Genomic DNA, 13,987 nt, shown 5'->3' with positions numbered 1-13,987 from the left:
AAAGTGTCTGAGATCGAATGTTATTAGCATCGCATCTGCCGGCTGGCAAACAAACAAAGGATAATAAGGATCTGCTTTCATCCTGTTGAGACACGAACCAAAAGGATCTGTCTACCTGGAAATCGTGGCAAATCGAAGTCAGTATGTCGAGAACAGACGGCGGCATGTGTGAGAGCGATTCCCCACTTAACTAGGCAGAACTGCAGAGAATCCTTCGAGAATCCTTGGCCACGTGCACAGAACATATGTCAGGATCCTGGGGAAAGAAAGAAAGAGACAGGAAGCCGGACAACAACTGCTGGCAGCGGCTGCATTCGAGTTCAAACGACAGATGCAAAACATTCCGAAGTTATTCGAACTGCGACCCGCTGGAAATGTTTTCACCGTTTGCTTGTCTCGTGTTCCTATAGGGTTTATATGCTATACTTCCACTCAATGTACTCACATGTTTATGGATCGCAGGCGTGCCTATTGTTTTTATTTTTTTGTGCCTGCATTTTTACTTCCGTTCGTCGGGTTTTTGAGGTTTCTCTCAAGTGTTTTCTGCTGGAAATACTCGTATTGGAGTTTGTTTTGTTAAAGGATGTGGTGGGACAGTTGAAATTGTGTGTGTGCTGGGGATATTTTACATATCGATTGCTTGCTTGTTTGACTTTGGGGTGCAATTTCAATATTAAACAGCTCTGGCGCATACTAAAAACATGTTTGAAAAAGTATGTCATAATTCAACAAATACATTTGCATACTTCTATATTTTATGGATACAACAAATTTATTTAAAAAACACAAAGAAACAGTAAGGAATATATAATGTTATATTTAAAAGATCTTGTTTAGCGGGGCCAACTTTTAAAGAACATTTTTAATTTCTGAGCTCCCAGCTAAATCAAATTTATTATTTAACCTTAATCACAATATTTTTGCATTAAGATTAGCAAATTTCCTTTTTCGCAGCTTGACAGTGGGCATCTATTTTCCACTCTTATCCCTTATTTTTTTCAAACCCAAGATATACGTCCTGTGTATCTAAAGACCCTTTATAAGCTGCATTTCGTTTGATACATCTTTTCAGACAGTTGCACTTTCCTTTTTTTATATTTTCCCAGCATATCTGGTGATCTCGCTTTTCTCACACCTAGCTTTTCCCACATCCCCTCACGATTCCTTGTGCATTCCCATATAGAACCAGGTATGGCAGGCACATAATGGTCAGATCAACGCCCAATTGACAGCTAATAATTATGCGCACTTTCGACAATACCCACTCGTATAATGCAATGCCTCAATGACAAACCCCCTGCGACCGACGACCCTGTGCAATTAGGACGCTGCCTGCATAGGACATGGGTGCACGGGAATTTCCTCCCCCCGATCCCCGTTTTTAGGAGGTTTAGGGGTGCATTTGGGTCAGCGTGTGAAATTCCTAAGCATCCGTGCATGAAGTAACCCAAACGAGCGATTCAGGATTCTCAAGATCGAAGGATCCCTTATGCCAAATCCCACGAAGTTCGAGAACCTCTTTTTCTCAGTCATTATTTTCTACCCTTTCTTGGTTTCTATTCATATTGTCATTGTTTTGGATTTACTACAAGAAGAAGTAGATGAGTTTGCACAGTTAAATTGCGTCACCGAAAAAAATCGCATGCTTCCCCTAAAATTCCACAAGTCGTTGGCCAGATGCTGTGAAATTTTTTTTTTGCTGTCTCATTATGTACGTTAAACCTTTTTCGGCTTTTCGGTTTGCGAATTCTTTGCGCACTTCCTTTCAAGTAATCAACCGAACCCGCGAAGAAGCAACGCATAGCGGGAGTTAGCTGTTTTCTCTGAAGATTTATTATACAGTGAACTTTTTGGCTTGCCCAGATGTTGGCCCGTCCACTTTTCTCCACAGTTGCTTAGCTGGGGGCTCCAGATACTATTTAGAAAAGCTCATCGGAATTAACTTATTTGGCTCCAAGTGGGCAAACCTGCAAATTTATGAGCCTTCATGCGACAAATTGTATTGTTTAATGTTCAAAGGTCTGTTTGTTATCCGAAAACTTGAAAAATAAAAGATTGTTAAAATAACTTAAATAAAATAAATTGACTGTGTCGAACAGTAAAAACTTATTTAAAAATCTTGGTAAATCTAAATTAAAACTTCGTTGTAGGCTCCCAACTAAATCAAAAGCTCTATGAGTTATTTTTATAGCCCTTCATAAATAAACTCCTTTAAAAATCTCCCTGTTCAAAAATTATACCTCACTTCCGCTCTCAAAATCCTTGGGGCCATGCTTCATTGCACCTTATTATGGTGCCTAATTGAAGTCATTATCGTTGGGCTCCCACTAGCCATAAAAAATGTAAAATACACAAACACACGCACACAACGTTTAATTGCTTCACTAAATATTCACACAAAACGGTGGCTGATATATTTCAAATTTATTTTACAAAAAAAACGAAAAGTTCCCACGACCACCGACACAAGGAAGAGCATTAAAAATTATAAATTCCAGCAGTTCCAGAGGGCAACCCTCGCAGGACGAGGATGCGGAGAGAGGATCAGGAGGCAGAGGAACCCGATGGTGGTGGTGTGGTGGTTGATAAGGCCCCTAGCCCAGCCAAAAAAAAAAAAAACGAAGGACAGCAGACAGACAGAAGCGTATGGCGGGAATAATTATAATTTTATATCAAGTACTAGCAAAAAAAAAAAAAAAGAAAGGAAGCCATAAAATGTGTATCCTTTTCTGACCATCCATCGTGTGAAACTTTACGAAATGCATTTTGTAATGTTAGTTTTGACATTGGTGTTCTCAGCTGAGGGTAACCATTGAATGAAAACCTAAAAGTGAGAATATATAATGGGAAAAACGTTGGGAACTTTGAATAAATTGTGGTATTAAATGCAGTGGGAGGAGCAATAAAACAAAATAGTAAAATAGCCTTAGAGCTTGGTTTTAATCTGTTTAGTAAATATTTTTGTGAGCTAGGAAAACTTGAAAATAGAGAAAACGTTGCATCCAGTTATGTTCAAAAGCCAACATCAGGTCGTTTCATATGATAGTTTTTGCAATTTTCCCTAGAAAGGCTTGCTATGATGGAAAAAATCCAATTACCATTTTAAGGCAAGCTTACCCCTCGCCCTTATTTCCATTTAATCTCCCTGCATAACGACTGCCTCCATCATCCATATCCAACATCTGCCTGCCTCCAGTCATATCCTGAAAGCTCAATCCATAATAGTGATGGAATTGCAGGTTTAGCCTACATTTTGGCATAGAAACGTGCAACCATCAATGATGGGGAATGGTGTTGGGGGCTTCTGTTTCATCGGATGAAAGGATGAAACTTTCGCAATGGGATTTCCGAGGTGTCACACACACTGAAAGGCTAGACTGTTGTGGGAGTCATCGCCATTCCGCCCGGAATGCAACAAGTGTCGATGGCCTTTTGAGGGCACAGTAAAACTTAATTACATTGACTCTACATCGAGGCTTGATTGTGGTTATGCAATACAAATTACTATATGCTCGCCTATACAGATCTACACCGATATATCAAAGTGTCATTGACTGCGCTTGTTTTGTCATTCCAGGGTTAATTGTTTAATGCTAAATTAAAAACGAACTGGAAAAAATCGCCATGTTCTAGCACGGCATTTCATCACCAAGCGAATGGTCAGCCATGTGGTTTAATGATTTATAGTGCTCTCTGTGGTCCACTGGGCAGCTGTGAAAGAGTTTAATGAATTAATTAGGGTGGGTGTAGCTCCAGAGCCAGAAGACTGGTCAGAGGTCAACGAAGTGGCAGACGAAATTTAATTTACAATGTGGATTATTATTCACCAACTATTCAACTAAGCTCTGAGCAAAGTCGGCTACGTATCAAAGGAGTAATCTTCTATCGATTTGATTTGGTCGGGCAGCAGTGCCCTCTGTTTGCTTCAGTCATGGAAAATACCCCATACTAGCTCCCCATATTAATTACCATATCACAAAGAGAAAATAAATATGTTCGTATCAGGCAAACATTGATAAAGAAGAAAATATCTCTAGCCCCCATATTTTATATTATTTTTTCATTTTTATCAAAGCAAACTGCAGTCGGATCTGATTCTCTGGCAAACACGTACACAGATTTTACAGCTGGAACCTGTTTCGTGCCGCGCTTATTGGTTGAATGAACCCTTCCGGATCTCGAACCCTTCTTCGATATGCTCTAACCAGCCGATTGTTGTCATTTCTGAAATCATGTTTACTTTTAGTGCGTGATTTGATGTTTATTTGGGTGATTTTTGCTCTTCTGTCTATGACATGCGTAAGCCATGAATCACGTTGGAGCAAGTTTATTTATTTCTTTTTATGGGGCTTAAAGTGGTTGGCCAAAGAATTTCAAAAGGCTAGTGGCGGAATTAATGGGAATTCCTTAGAACTAATGAGTATTAAGATTTTGAGTGAAACTTGTTTATTGAAGTTCCATTAAAATAACATTTTTTATTGCCAATTTGAGCCCACTCAGCTTGAAATTTTATAAAAAAAAACAATCTGAAAAAACATGTCCTTCAGTTCTGCAGCCAAGATGTCGCCTTTGGCTTCTGCATTTATTCATTTTTATTGTTATTGGTTGCCCTTTCAGTAGATGCAAGAGCTCTGAAAACTTTTAAGCCAAATGCCAAGAGCTTTTGTAAATCATTTCTTCCCCACACCAACAGTTTTACTAATAAACCTCTGACCCACTTAAAAGAATGTTTAGATGCTTTTTGTCAACGCCCTTCTTTGAACGCCTTCTAATGAAGCCAGAAAACCAAAAGCCAAATCACAAACCAAAACCAAAGCCAAAGCAAAGCTACAAATTGTGGGATTGCCGCCCTTGCTTTCTGTGGTCACCAAGTAACCAAGAACCGAACTTCTGGCCTTCAGGGGTAAATCAAATGTTCAAACTGGTTTCGTAACATTTACAGTTAGCGGCTTAAGTGCCCAAGAAGAAAGTCGACTTAAGTCCCGTCTCCAAGTTGCAACGGAATTCCGAATTGAACTTTACATTTTGTGTTCAACTTGTATAAATCGACAACCGAATCCCAAATAAGTTGGACAAATAAGCCCAATTAGCTTCTATCGCTTGACACTGTTTCAGTTGGTCAATTAACATGGTCAAGCTAATGGTTGAAGAACGTGAGATATTTGGTCGAAACGTGGAAAAGCTGTAGGAAAATTGAGTGGTGGGAACACAGAGACTATGGCGACTTTAGCTTTCAGGTTCTGGGAAATCTAGACATGCAAACAGGCAACGGACAGCCCACAGATTACCCCTATTTAGTTCACATAAATATTAGATATTATTTCAAAGAGTTAGAAAAAAACAAGTTGGGTCACGTTATTTGAGTGGGCTTATCTTGTGCCCACTTGCGTACACTTATGGAAAATAAAATATAACTGCTAGACACCCAAAAATATCGCTCGGACAATCTTAATTTGCGGATCAAACGACTGTAAATCGGACACATTGTTTTTTGTGAAAACCTTAGGAAAATATACAAAGTTTTGTTATGATTTTGCGATTATTACTGACGCTTAGTTTATCAACAGTTTACCGCAATACGAGGCATGTGATAAAGTCACAAAAATGTCAGCCCGTGTCGCCGCATCGCTGGGAAAACAAAAGCCTCGGGCGAAGTCAAAGCAAATAAATGCTAAAAAAAAAGAAGTGAAATATTAAATATGTGTGTAAACAATTACGTGAGACACCCGACTGGCCATGCCCACCGGGCGATAAGCGATTGGAGGCCGTTGGCATTAATTGCTCCTCTTGACTTCAGTTCTAGTTCGGGCCAAGCCGTGTAGGTTGGTACATATCTCGTCGCGAAAAGCTTTTAATGGATCGCAGCTCGTAGGGGGGGAATATCAGTACATCAGAGGGCACTTTTGATCACTGCTCAATGAAACTCGAGGGGGCGTTGAATCAATTTCGAAGCCGATAAACCAAAGTGCTTTCATGTGTCGATAGCGATAGGGTATTGTATAGGGTGTGACTCACGCATATTGGAGACGTCAGCACTGATAGCGCTATGCGTAACCCCCCTCCCCCCAAAATAACTATAACCACAACACTCTTTAAACATTTTCCAGATTGCCCCGTCAATTTAATTTGATCAAAAACCATAACTCAAATTCAATGAACAAATAAATTTGCGCAGTCCAACAAGCCAATAAACGGATCAATAAACCGAAATACAATTCCGCCCGGAGACCCACGGCCATCTGGCAACGCTGTTAGTGGCAGCTTGTAACGGTTATTCACAACAATTTACTCACGCCCCGATCGAGTGTAAAAGCGCGGAGGCATGGGAAACTCCTCGTCACACACACACGAACCACTCGAGCGCGGCTTCACACGCGGAAAATTCGGTGACGTTAAAAATGGGGTAGGTTTCTTCTAAGGTTTCCATTTCGATATGATCCCCAGTACCGCAGAGGGTTGAACTGCCACAACTCGCACTTGTTTCGTTCTCTCTTTCTCTCTACATTTAAATATAATTAATATTATGTAATGCTAACAATATGTCCTTGTGTGCCCCATAGAAATCCGCCTCCTTCCGGTTTAGCAAGAAATCGCCGAAGAAAATGGATCGTCTGCGTCGCTCCTTTCGCGACTCCTTCAGGCGTCGCAAGGATCGCGTTCCCGAGTCCTCGAAGCCGCATCAGTGGCAAGCGGATGAGGAGGCCGTGAGATCGGCCACCTGCTCCTTCTCCGTAAAGTATCTGGGATGTGTCGAGGTCTTCGAGTCGCGCGGCATGCAGGTCTGCGAGGAGGCCCTAAAGGTCCTGAGGGTATGTAGTCAAATGGATATATGTAGTATAGAAGGACATGGAGATGTAATGAAGGTGACAAGAAGTTAACACATCGTTTGTTGAGTTCCATTTGAATATTTAGCTTAATAGGATCTAAGGAATGTCATTTACGCGTTTTTTAATAAAACAACTATTAAAGTATTAATAAATTTAGACTTTAATCAATTATCATAACCAGTTATTACCACTTTGGAAAAGCATTTCATTATTGTATACTTACTTCAATTGATTATTACATTCATTTTGTTATTCACTTTTTAATTAATTTTTATCGTGTGCAACGTTGTGCAACTTTTGGATTACCTACTGCTATTTGAATTCAGATTTATTTATAAAGGACTTAATTTGTCTGATAACTGATTGCGTATAACTTTATCTTGACATTGAAAAAGTAAGCAAAACCAGAACAATTTATGGCCATAGCTTAAAGAAACTAACTTACTCATTTTTAGCAGTCTCAGTCATTCTTTAGCTATATCAAAGCAATGTAAGATTCAATTATCAATGGCTTGTTTTGTCTCCATGTCCTTCTAATACCTATACCTATTATATTAAAGAATTTACTAACTGATCTCTCCCATATTTAGCAATCCCGACGTCGCCCTGTCCGCGGATTACTTCATGTCAGTGGAGATGGCCTGCGAGTGGTGGACGACGAGACCAAGGGCCTGATAGTGGACCAGACCATCGAGAAGGTCAGCTTCTGTGCACCGGATCGCAACCACGAGCGTGGCTTCAGCTACATCTGCCGCGATGGAACCACTCGGCGCTGGATGTGTCACGGCTTTTTGGCGTGCAAGGATTCCGGCGAGCGATTGTCCCATGCGGTTGGCTGCGCCTTCGCCGTTTGTCTGGAGCGGAAGCAGCGACGCGACAAGGAGTGCGGCGTGACGATGACCTTCGACACGAAGAACTCGACCTTCACGCGGACCGGATCCTTCCGCCAGCAGACGCTGACGGAGCGCCTGGCCATGGCCACGGTGGGCACGAACGAACGATGCGTGGATGGGCCGGGATCAGCAATGCCAGGTCCTCCGGCGGCCACCGTCAAGCCTTACAATCCCTTCGCCATCGAACGGCCCCATGCCACGCCCAACATGTTGGAGCGGCAGAGCTCGTTCCGTTTGAGCACGATTGGCAGCCAGTCGCCGTTCAAGCGCCAGATGTCATTGCGCGTCAACGATCTTCCGTCCAACGCCGATCGTCAGAGGGCTTTCCTGGCCGCCGCCGCCGGGAATCCTCTGCAGACACCGCTGCGAAGTGTTTCGCCCATTGCCGAGGTTTCGCCGGCCAAGTCTGCTGGAGCGGATCAGTCGTCGGCCGCCTCCGCGGCCGCCGATTCCGTGAGCCAGCTGTGCCAGGAGCTCAGCCAGGGTCTCTCCCTGTTGACCCAGACAGACGCTCTGTTGGCCGCCGGCGAGGATCTGAACTTCAACAACAATCGCAGCATTAACCAGAACATTATTGCCGCCGAGAAGCAGGTTCAGCATGTAATCTCGTACAGCGCCACGCCCACGGCGCAGGTGACGCCCCGGGTGGCCAGCACCACGCCCACTTATCAGACGCTCCACTCGCAGTCACCCACGCGGTCGGAGCAGAGCATCGAAACCTCAACAGAGCTGCCAAATGCCGAGCAGTGGTTGGGTCATGTGGTGCGCAGTACCTCACCTGCCGCACCGAAGCGGCCCACTTACCTGGCCAATGTTGGCCGAGCTCAAACGCTGGCCAGTGGATCGGGATCTGTGGCTGGAGGCGCAGGAGCAGGAGGAGGGGGACCCGATGACCCATTCGATGCCGAGTGGGTGGCCAATGTGGCGGCGGCCAAGCAACTGTCGCCGGATTTGCCGGTTTCCAGCACATCGCGCTCGCCGCTGGCCAGGCACAGCACCAATCCTTTCATCTCACCGCCCAAGGCGCCGGCGCAGACATTCCAGGTGCAGCTCTAGGCAGCAAATCCGGGGTCACCAGGGGGACAAAGTGTGGTTCGCTTGAAAAAAACGTAACTTAGTTTAAAGTTCAGGGGCAGGATCAGGCCAAACACAGAAGGTGGAACAAAGATGGATGGATGGCTGGATGGGATGGATAGAGATACTTAACGCAAACATAAATAATTATGCATATAGAAAACCTAAAATACAGTTACTTACACGAAAAACGCATCAAGTACAGTAAACAAATCCATTAATGGCGCTTAGCACTAGGCCAAAACGTAAACTGCTTCAAGTAAAAGACATCATTAGATCGTAAGAGATCTTATACCGAATATCAGTCTTACAGGGGATCTTAACTAGGAAATTACTTTTTAACTTAATACTTTCATGAAACTTGAATATTTCAAACATTTTCTTCAAATAAAATGGACGTTTTTAATGACTAGACTGATACAGGTTAAGATCCCTTAGTCACCCAACAATTGACCAAGCTACCAAGTTACCCACGAAAGTCCACCATTAAGCAAACAACAAACGAAAACCAATGGCACCCTTTTATCTTGAATGCTAAAACTGTATTATACTTTGGTAATGCCCTTCCACTACTTGTTGATTGATCCCATTAAGAATAATGATAAATGATAATGATATACAGATTTATGTGTGTTGATATGTAGGAAACTCTATGTCTTAGGGCCAATTATTATTTTGTCAATGTCAGTGTTCGGTACACCGTTTTACATAAAATCTTTTATTATTTAATTTAATTTTTAACTGTGTACAAAATGTATTATACTTAAATTATAAATATAATTTAAAAACAAACAACAAAAAAATTAAACAAAAAACATGAAGTTAAATAAACTTATAAATCGAGCAGCTAAATACAATGCAACTAATGAAAAACGATATAGAAATATTGAAATAATTAAAGTTATATATAAACCTATTACATATATTGTAAAAGACAGAGCCCAATTCGGCAGAGAAGAGAAATACATTCGATTTGTGTGCTTATGTGATTTATTTGTTTTATTTTTGCTGAACGTGATCCACGTTCAGTTGGTTCAGTTCAAAAGAAACTTTTTAAAATTCCATATATATTGGATAAATCAAACGCCACCTAGCCAATGCACCAAATGTTGATAAACCCTTTAATCAATACCTAGCTAGAATCAAACACAAAAGTAAACAAAATCATTGTTCCTAAGACAAGATGTAGGAGTCAATGAACCGCACTCATCAGTATTTACATGACGCATATGTATTCAGATCGACTTCGGAAAGACCTAGGAAAAGGTTTTTGTATATATGTATAAGACACAAGTCTTTGAATGATTTATAGTTTGATTTGCCTTGCAAAATGACACCTGGCTTCATTTGGACATGTTACTGCTTTTAATATAGGGAATCTGAACTTTTCTATATATTTACACGGGCACTAATGAAACATAAGGACTACTCTTGAAAAGTAATCGATTTGAAAGGATCTTCTGCAACATCGTTTTGTGACAAATTTTGTCTCTAAATTATAATAAAAATCGGTATGCAACCATTAAGACATCAATATATATTTAATATTAGCTCATATACACGAAATACAAAATTACAAAAATATTTAAATAAATATACATATATGTTATCATACTTATATAGAAAATGCATATCGTTTCGTTTGACGTTTAGTAAAATTGACATGCACACATATACCTAAAAAGTAAATGACATATTAATGAAGCCACATATTATCTGAGATATTATGTTTATTCATTTTGTATGACAAAAATGTCGATCACAAGATCGTTATTGGATATTCAAATATTGTGAAGTATTGATCATTCATTTGAGAGTTAAATAAACGGTATGAAAATAATCAATGAAAATAAGTGTTTCGACGGTTTTCTTGGATTTGCTATTAATTTTTTTAAAATTTTTATTTTGACCTAGCTTACAGTTTTTTTCGGCGTCAACTTGATTTTGAAGTAATTGGGTACAAGAACTAGATTGGATTGTTAGTTATTTCTAATTTTCCGATGTCTTGTAAAAGAGTGTCTTAAAATTGGACTTCGAGAGTCCATAACTTTACCAAACTTCAGCCGATTCCAAAGTGGCATACCTCTAAAGAATGGTGATTCAATTCTCTAAAAATCTGCATTCAAAATTTTTGATTTAACGTTGATCAAATTTTTGACCCATTTTCATGTTAGTTATTTCCAATTTTCCGATGTCTTGTAAAAGAGTGTCTTAAAATTGGACTTCGAGAGTCCATAACTTTACCAAACTTAAGCCGATTCCAAAGTGACATACCTCTAAAAAAAAGGTGATTCGGTTCTTTCAAAATCTGCATTCAAAATTTTCAATTTAACGTTGATCAAATTTTTGACCCATTTTCATGTTAATTATTTCCAATTTTCCGATGTCTTGTAAAAGAGTGACTTAAAATTGGACTTCGAGAGTCCATAACTTTACCAAACCTTAGCCGATTCCAAAGTGGCATACCTCTAGAGACTTGTGATTCGATTCTTTAAAAATCTGCATTCAAAATGTTCAATTTAACGTTGATCAAATTTTTGACCCATTTTCATGTTAGTTATTTCCAATTTTCCGATGTCTTGTAAAAGAGTGACTTAAAATTGGACTTCGAGAGTCCATAACTTTACCAAACCTTAGCCGATTCCAAAGTGGCATACCTCTAAAGAATGGTGATTCAATTCTCTAAAAGTCTGCATTCAAAATTTTCAATTTAACGTTGATCAAATTTTTGACCCATTTTCATGTTAGTTATTTCTAATTTTCCGATGTCTTGTAAAAGAGGGACTAAAAATTGGACTTCGAGGGTCCATAACTTTACCAAACTTAAGCCGATTCCAAAGTGGCATACCTCTAAAGAATGGTGATGCAATGCTCTAAAAATCTGCATTCAAAATGTTCAATTTAACGTTGATCAAATTTTTGACCCATTTTCAAGTTAGTTATTTCCAATTTTCAATTTAACGTTAATACAATTTTTGACCCATTTTCATGTTAGTTATTTCTAATTTTCCGATGTCTTGTAAAAGAGTGACTTAAAATTGGACTTCGAGAGTCCATAACTTTACCAAACTTAAGCCGATTCCAAAGTGGCATACCTCTAAAGAATGGTGATTCAATTCTCTAAAAATCTGCATTCAAAAATTTTTGATTTAACGTTGATCAAATATTTGACCCATTTTCATGTTAGTTATTTCCAATTTTCCGATGTCTTGTAAAAGAGTGACTTAAAATTGGACTTCGAGAGTCCATAACTTTACCAAACTTAAGCCGATTCCAAAGTGACATACCTCTAAAAAAAGGTGATTCGGTTCTTTCAAAATCTGCATTCAAAATTTTCAATTTAACGTTGATCAAATTTTTGACCCATTTTCATGTTAGTTATTTCCAATTTTCCGATGTCTTGTAAAAGAGTGACTTAAAATTGGACTTCAAGAGTCCATAACTTTACCAAACCTTAGCCGATTCCAAAGTGGCATACCTCTAGAAACTTGTGATTCGATTCTCTAAAAATCTGCATTCAAAATGTTCAATTTAACGTTGATCAAATTTTTGACCCATTTTCATGTTAGTTATTTCCAATTTTCCGAAGTCTTGTAAAAGAGTGACTTAAAATTGGACTTCGAGAGTCCATAACTTTACCAAACTTTAGCCGATTCCAAAGTGGCATACCTCTAAAGAATGGTGATTCAATTCTCTAAAAATCTGCATTTAAAATTTTCTATTTAACGTTGATCAAATTTTTGACCCATTTTCATGTTAGTTTTTTCCGATGTCTTGTAAAAGAGTGACTTAAAATTGGACTTCGAGGGTCCATAACTTTACCAAACTTAAGCCGATTCCAAAGTGGCATACCTCTAAAGAATGGTGATTCAATTCTCTAAAAGTCTGCATTCAAAATTTTCAATTTAACGTTGATCAAATTTTTGACCCATTTTCATGTTAGTTATTTCCAATTTTCCGATGTCTTGTAAAAGAGTGACTTAAAATTGGACTTCGAGAGTCCATAACTTTACCAAACTTAAGCCGATTCCAAAGTGGCATACCTCTAAAGAATGGTGATTCAATTCTCTAAAAGTCTGCATTAAATTTTAAATTTTTAAATTTTCAATTTAACGTTGATCAAATTTTTGACCCATTTTCATGTTAGTTATTTCCAATTTTCCGATGTCTTGCAAAAAGTGACTTAAAATTGGACTTCGAGAGTCCATAACTTTACCAAACTTAAGCCGATTCCAAAGTGGCATACCTCTAAAGAATGGTGATTCAATTCTCTAAAAATCTGCATTTAAAATTTTCTATTTAACGTTGATCAAATTTTTGACCCATTTTCATGTTAATTATTTCCAATTTTCCGATGTCTTGTAAAAGAGTGACTTAAAATTGGACTTCGAGAGTCCATAACTTTACCAAACTTCAGCCGATTCCAAAGTGACATACCTCTAAAGAATGGTGATTCAATTCTCTAAAAATCTGCATTCAAAATTTTCAATTTAACGTTGATCAAATTTTTGACCCATTTTCATGTTAGTTATTTCTAATTTTCCGATGTCTTGTAAAAGAGTGACTTAAAATTGGACTTCGAGAGTCCATAACTTTACCAAACTTCAGCCGATTCCAAAGTGACATACCTCTAAAGAATGGTGATTCAATTCTCTAAAAATCTGCATTCAAAATTTTCAATTTAACGTTGATCAAATTTTTGACCCATTTTCATGTTAGTTATTTCTAATTTTCCGATGTCTTGTAAAAGAGTGACTTAAAATTGGACTTCGAGAGTCCATAACTTTACCAAACTTCAGCCGATTCCAAAGTGGCATACCTCTAATGAATGGTGATTCGATTCTCTAAAAATCTGCATTCAAAATTTTCAATTTAACGTTGATCAAATTTTTGACCCATTTTCATGTTAGTTATTTCTAATTTTCCGATGTCTTGTAAAAGAGTGACTTAAAATTGGACTTCGAGAGTCCAAAACTTTACCAAAATTAAGCCGATTCCAAAGTGGCATACCTCTAATGAATGGTGATTCGATTCTCTAAAAATCTGCATTCAAAATTTTCAATTTAACGTTGATCAAATTTTTGACCCATTTTCATGTTAGTTATTTCCAATTTTCCGATGTCTTGTAAAAGAGTGACTTAAAATTGGACTTCGAGAGTCCATAACTTTACCAAAATTAAGCCGATTCCAAAG

At 38.9% G+C, this 13,987-nt stretch overlaps 1 protein-coding gene across 2 annotated transcripts in view; it reads left to right on the top strand.

Moving 5' to 3' along the window:
- The window catches only part of LOC108043464 (protein numb), a 29,442-nt gene extending 19,659 nt beyond the window's left edge, over window positions 1–9,783 (top strand). The window contains exons 2-4 of one of the 2 annotated variants that reach the window (XM_017122176.2): window positions 6,108–6,403; window positions 6,561–6,809; window positions 7,418–9,783. In XM_017122176.2, the coding sequence (XP_016977665.1) occupies window positions 6,323–6,403; window positions 6,561–6,809; window positions 7,418–8,776 (1,689 nt within the window). In that variant the 5' untranslated portion in view covers window positions 6,108–6,322 and the 3' untranslated portion in view covers window positions 8,777–9,783. The remainder of the gene's footprint in view (window positions 1–6,107; window positions 6,404–6,560; window positions 6,810–7,417) is intronic. The other variant, XM_017122177.2, reaches the window with a different exon arrangement.
- Window positions 9,784–13,987: the final 4,204 nt, after the last annotated feature.

This window comes from Drosophila rhopaloa, unplaced genomic scaffold, assembly GCF_018152115.1.
Source record: "Drosophila rhopaloa isolate 14029-0021.01 unplaced genomic scaffold, ASM1815211v1 contig_2, whole genome shotgun sequence".
NCBI classification, from domain to species: Eukaryota; Metazoa; Arthropoda; class Insecta; order Diptera; family Drosophilidae; genus Drosophila; species Drosophila rhopaloa.
The sequence above is the reverse complement of the archived record's forward strand: the minus strand, read 5'-3'. Positions and strand labels throughout refer to the sequence as shown.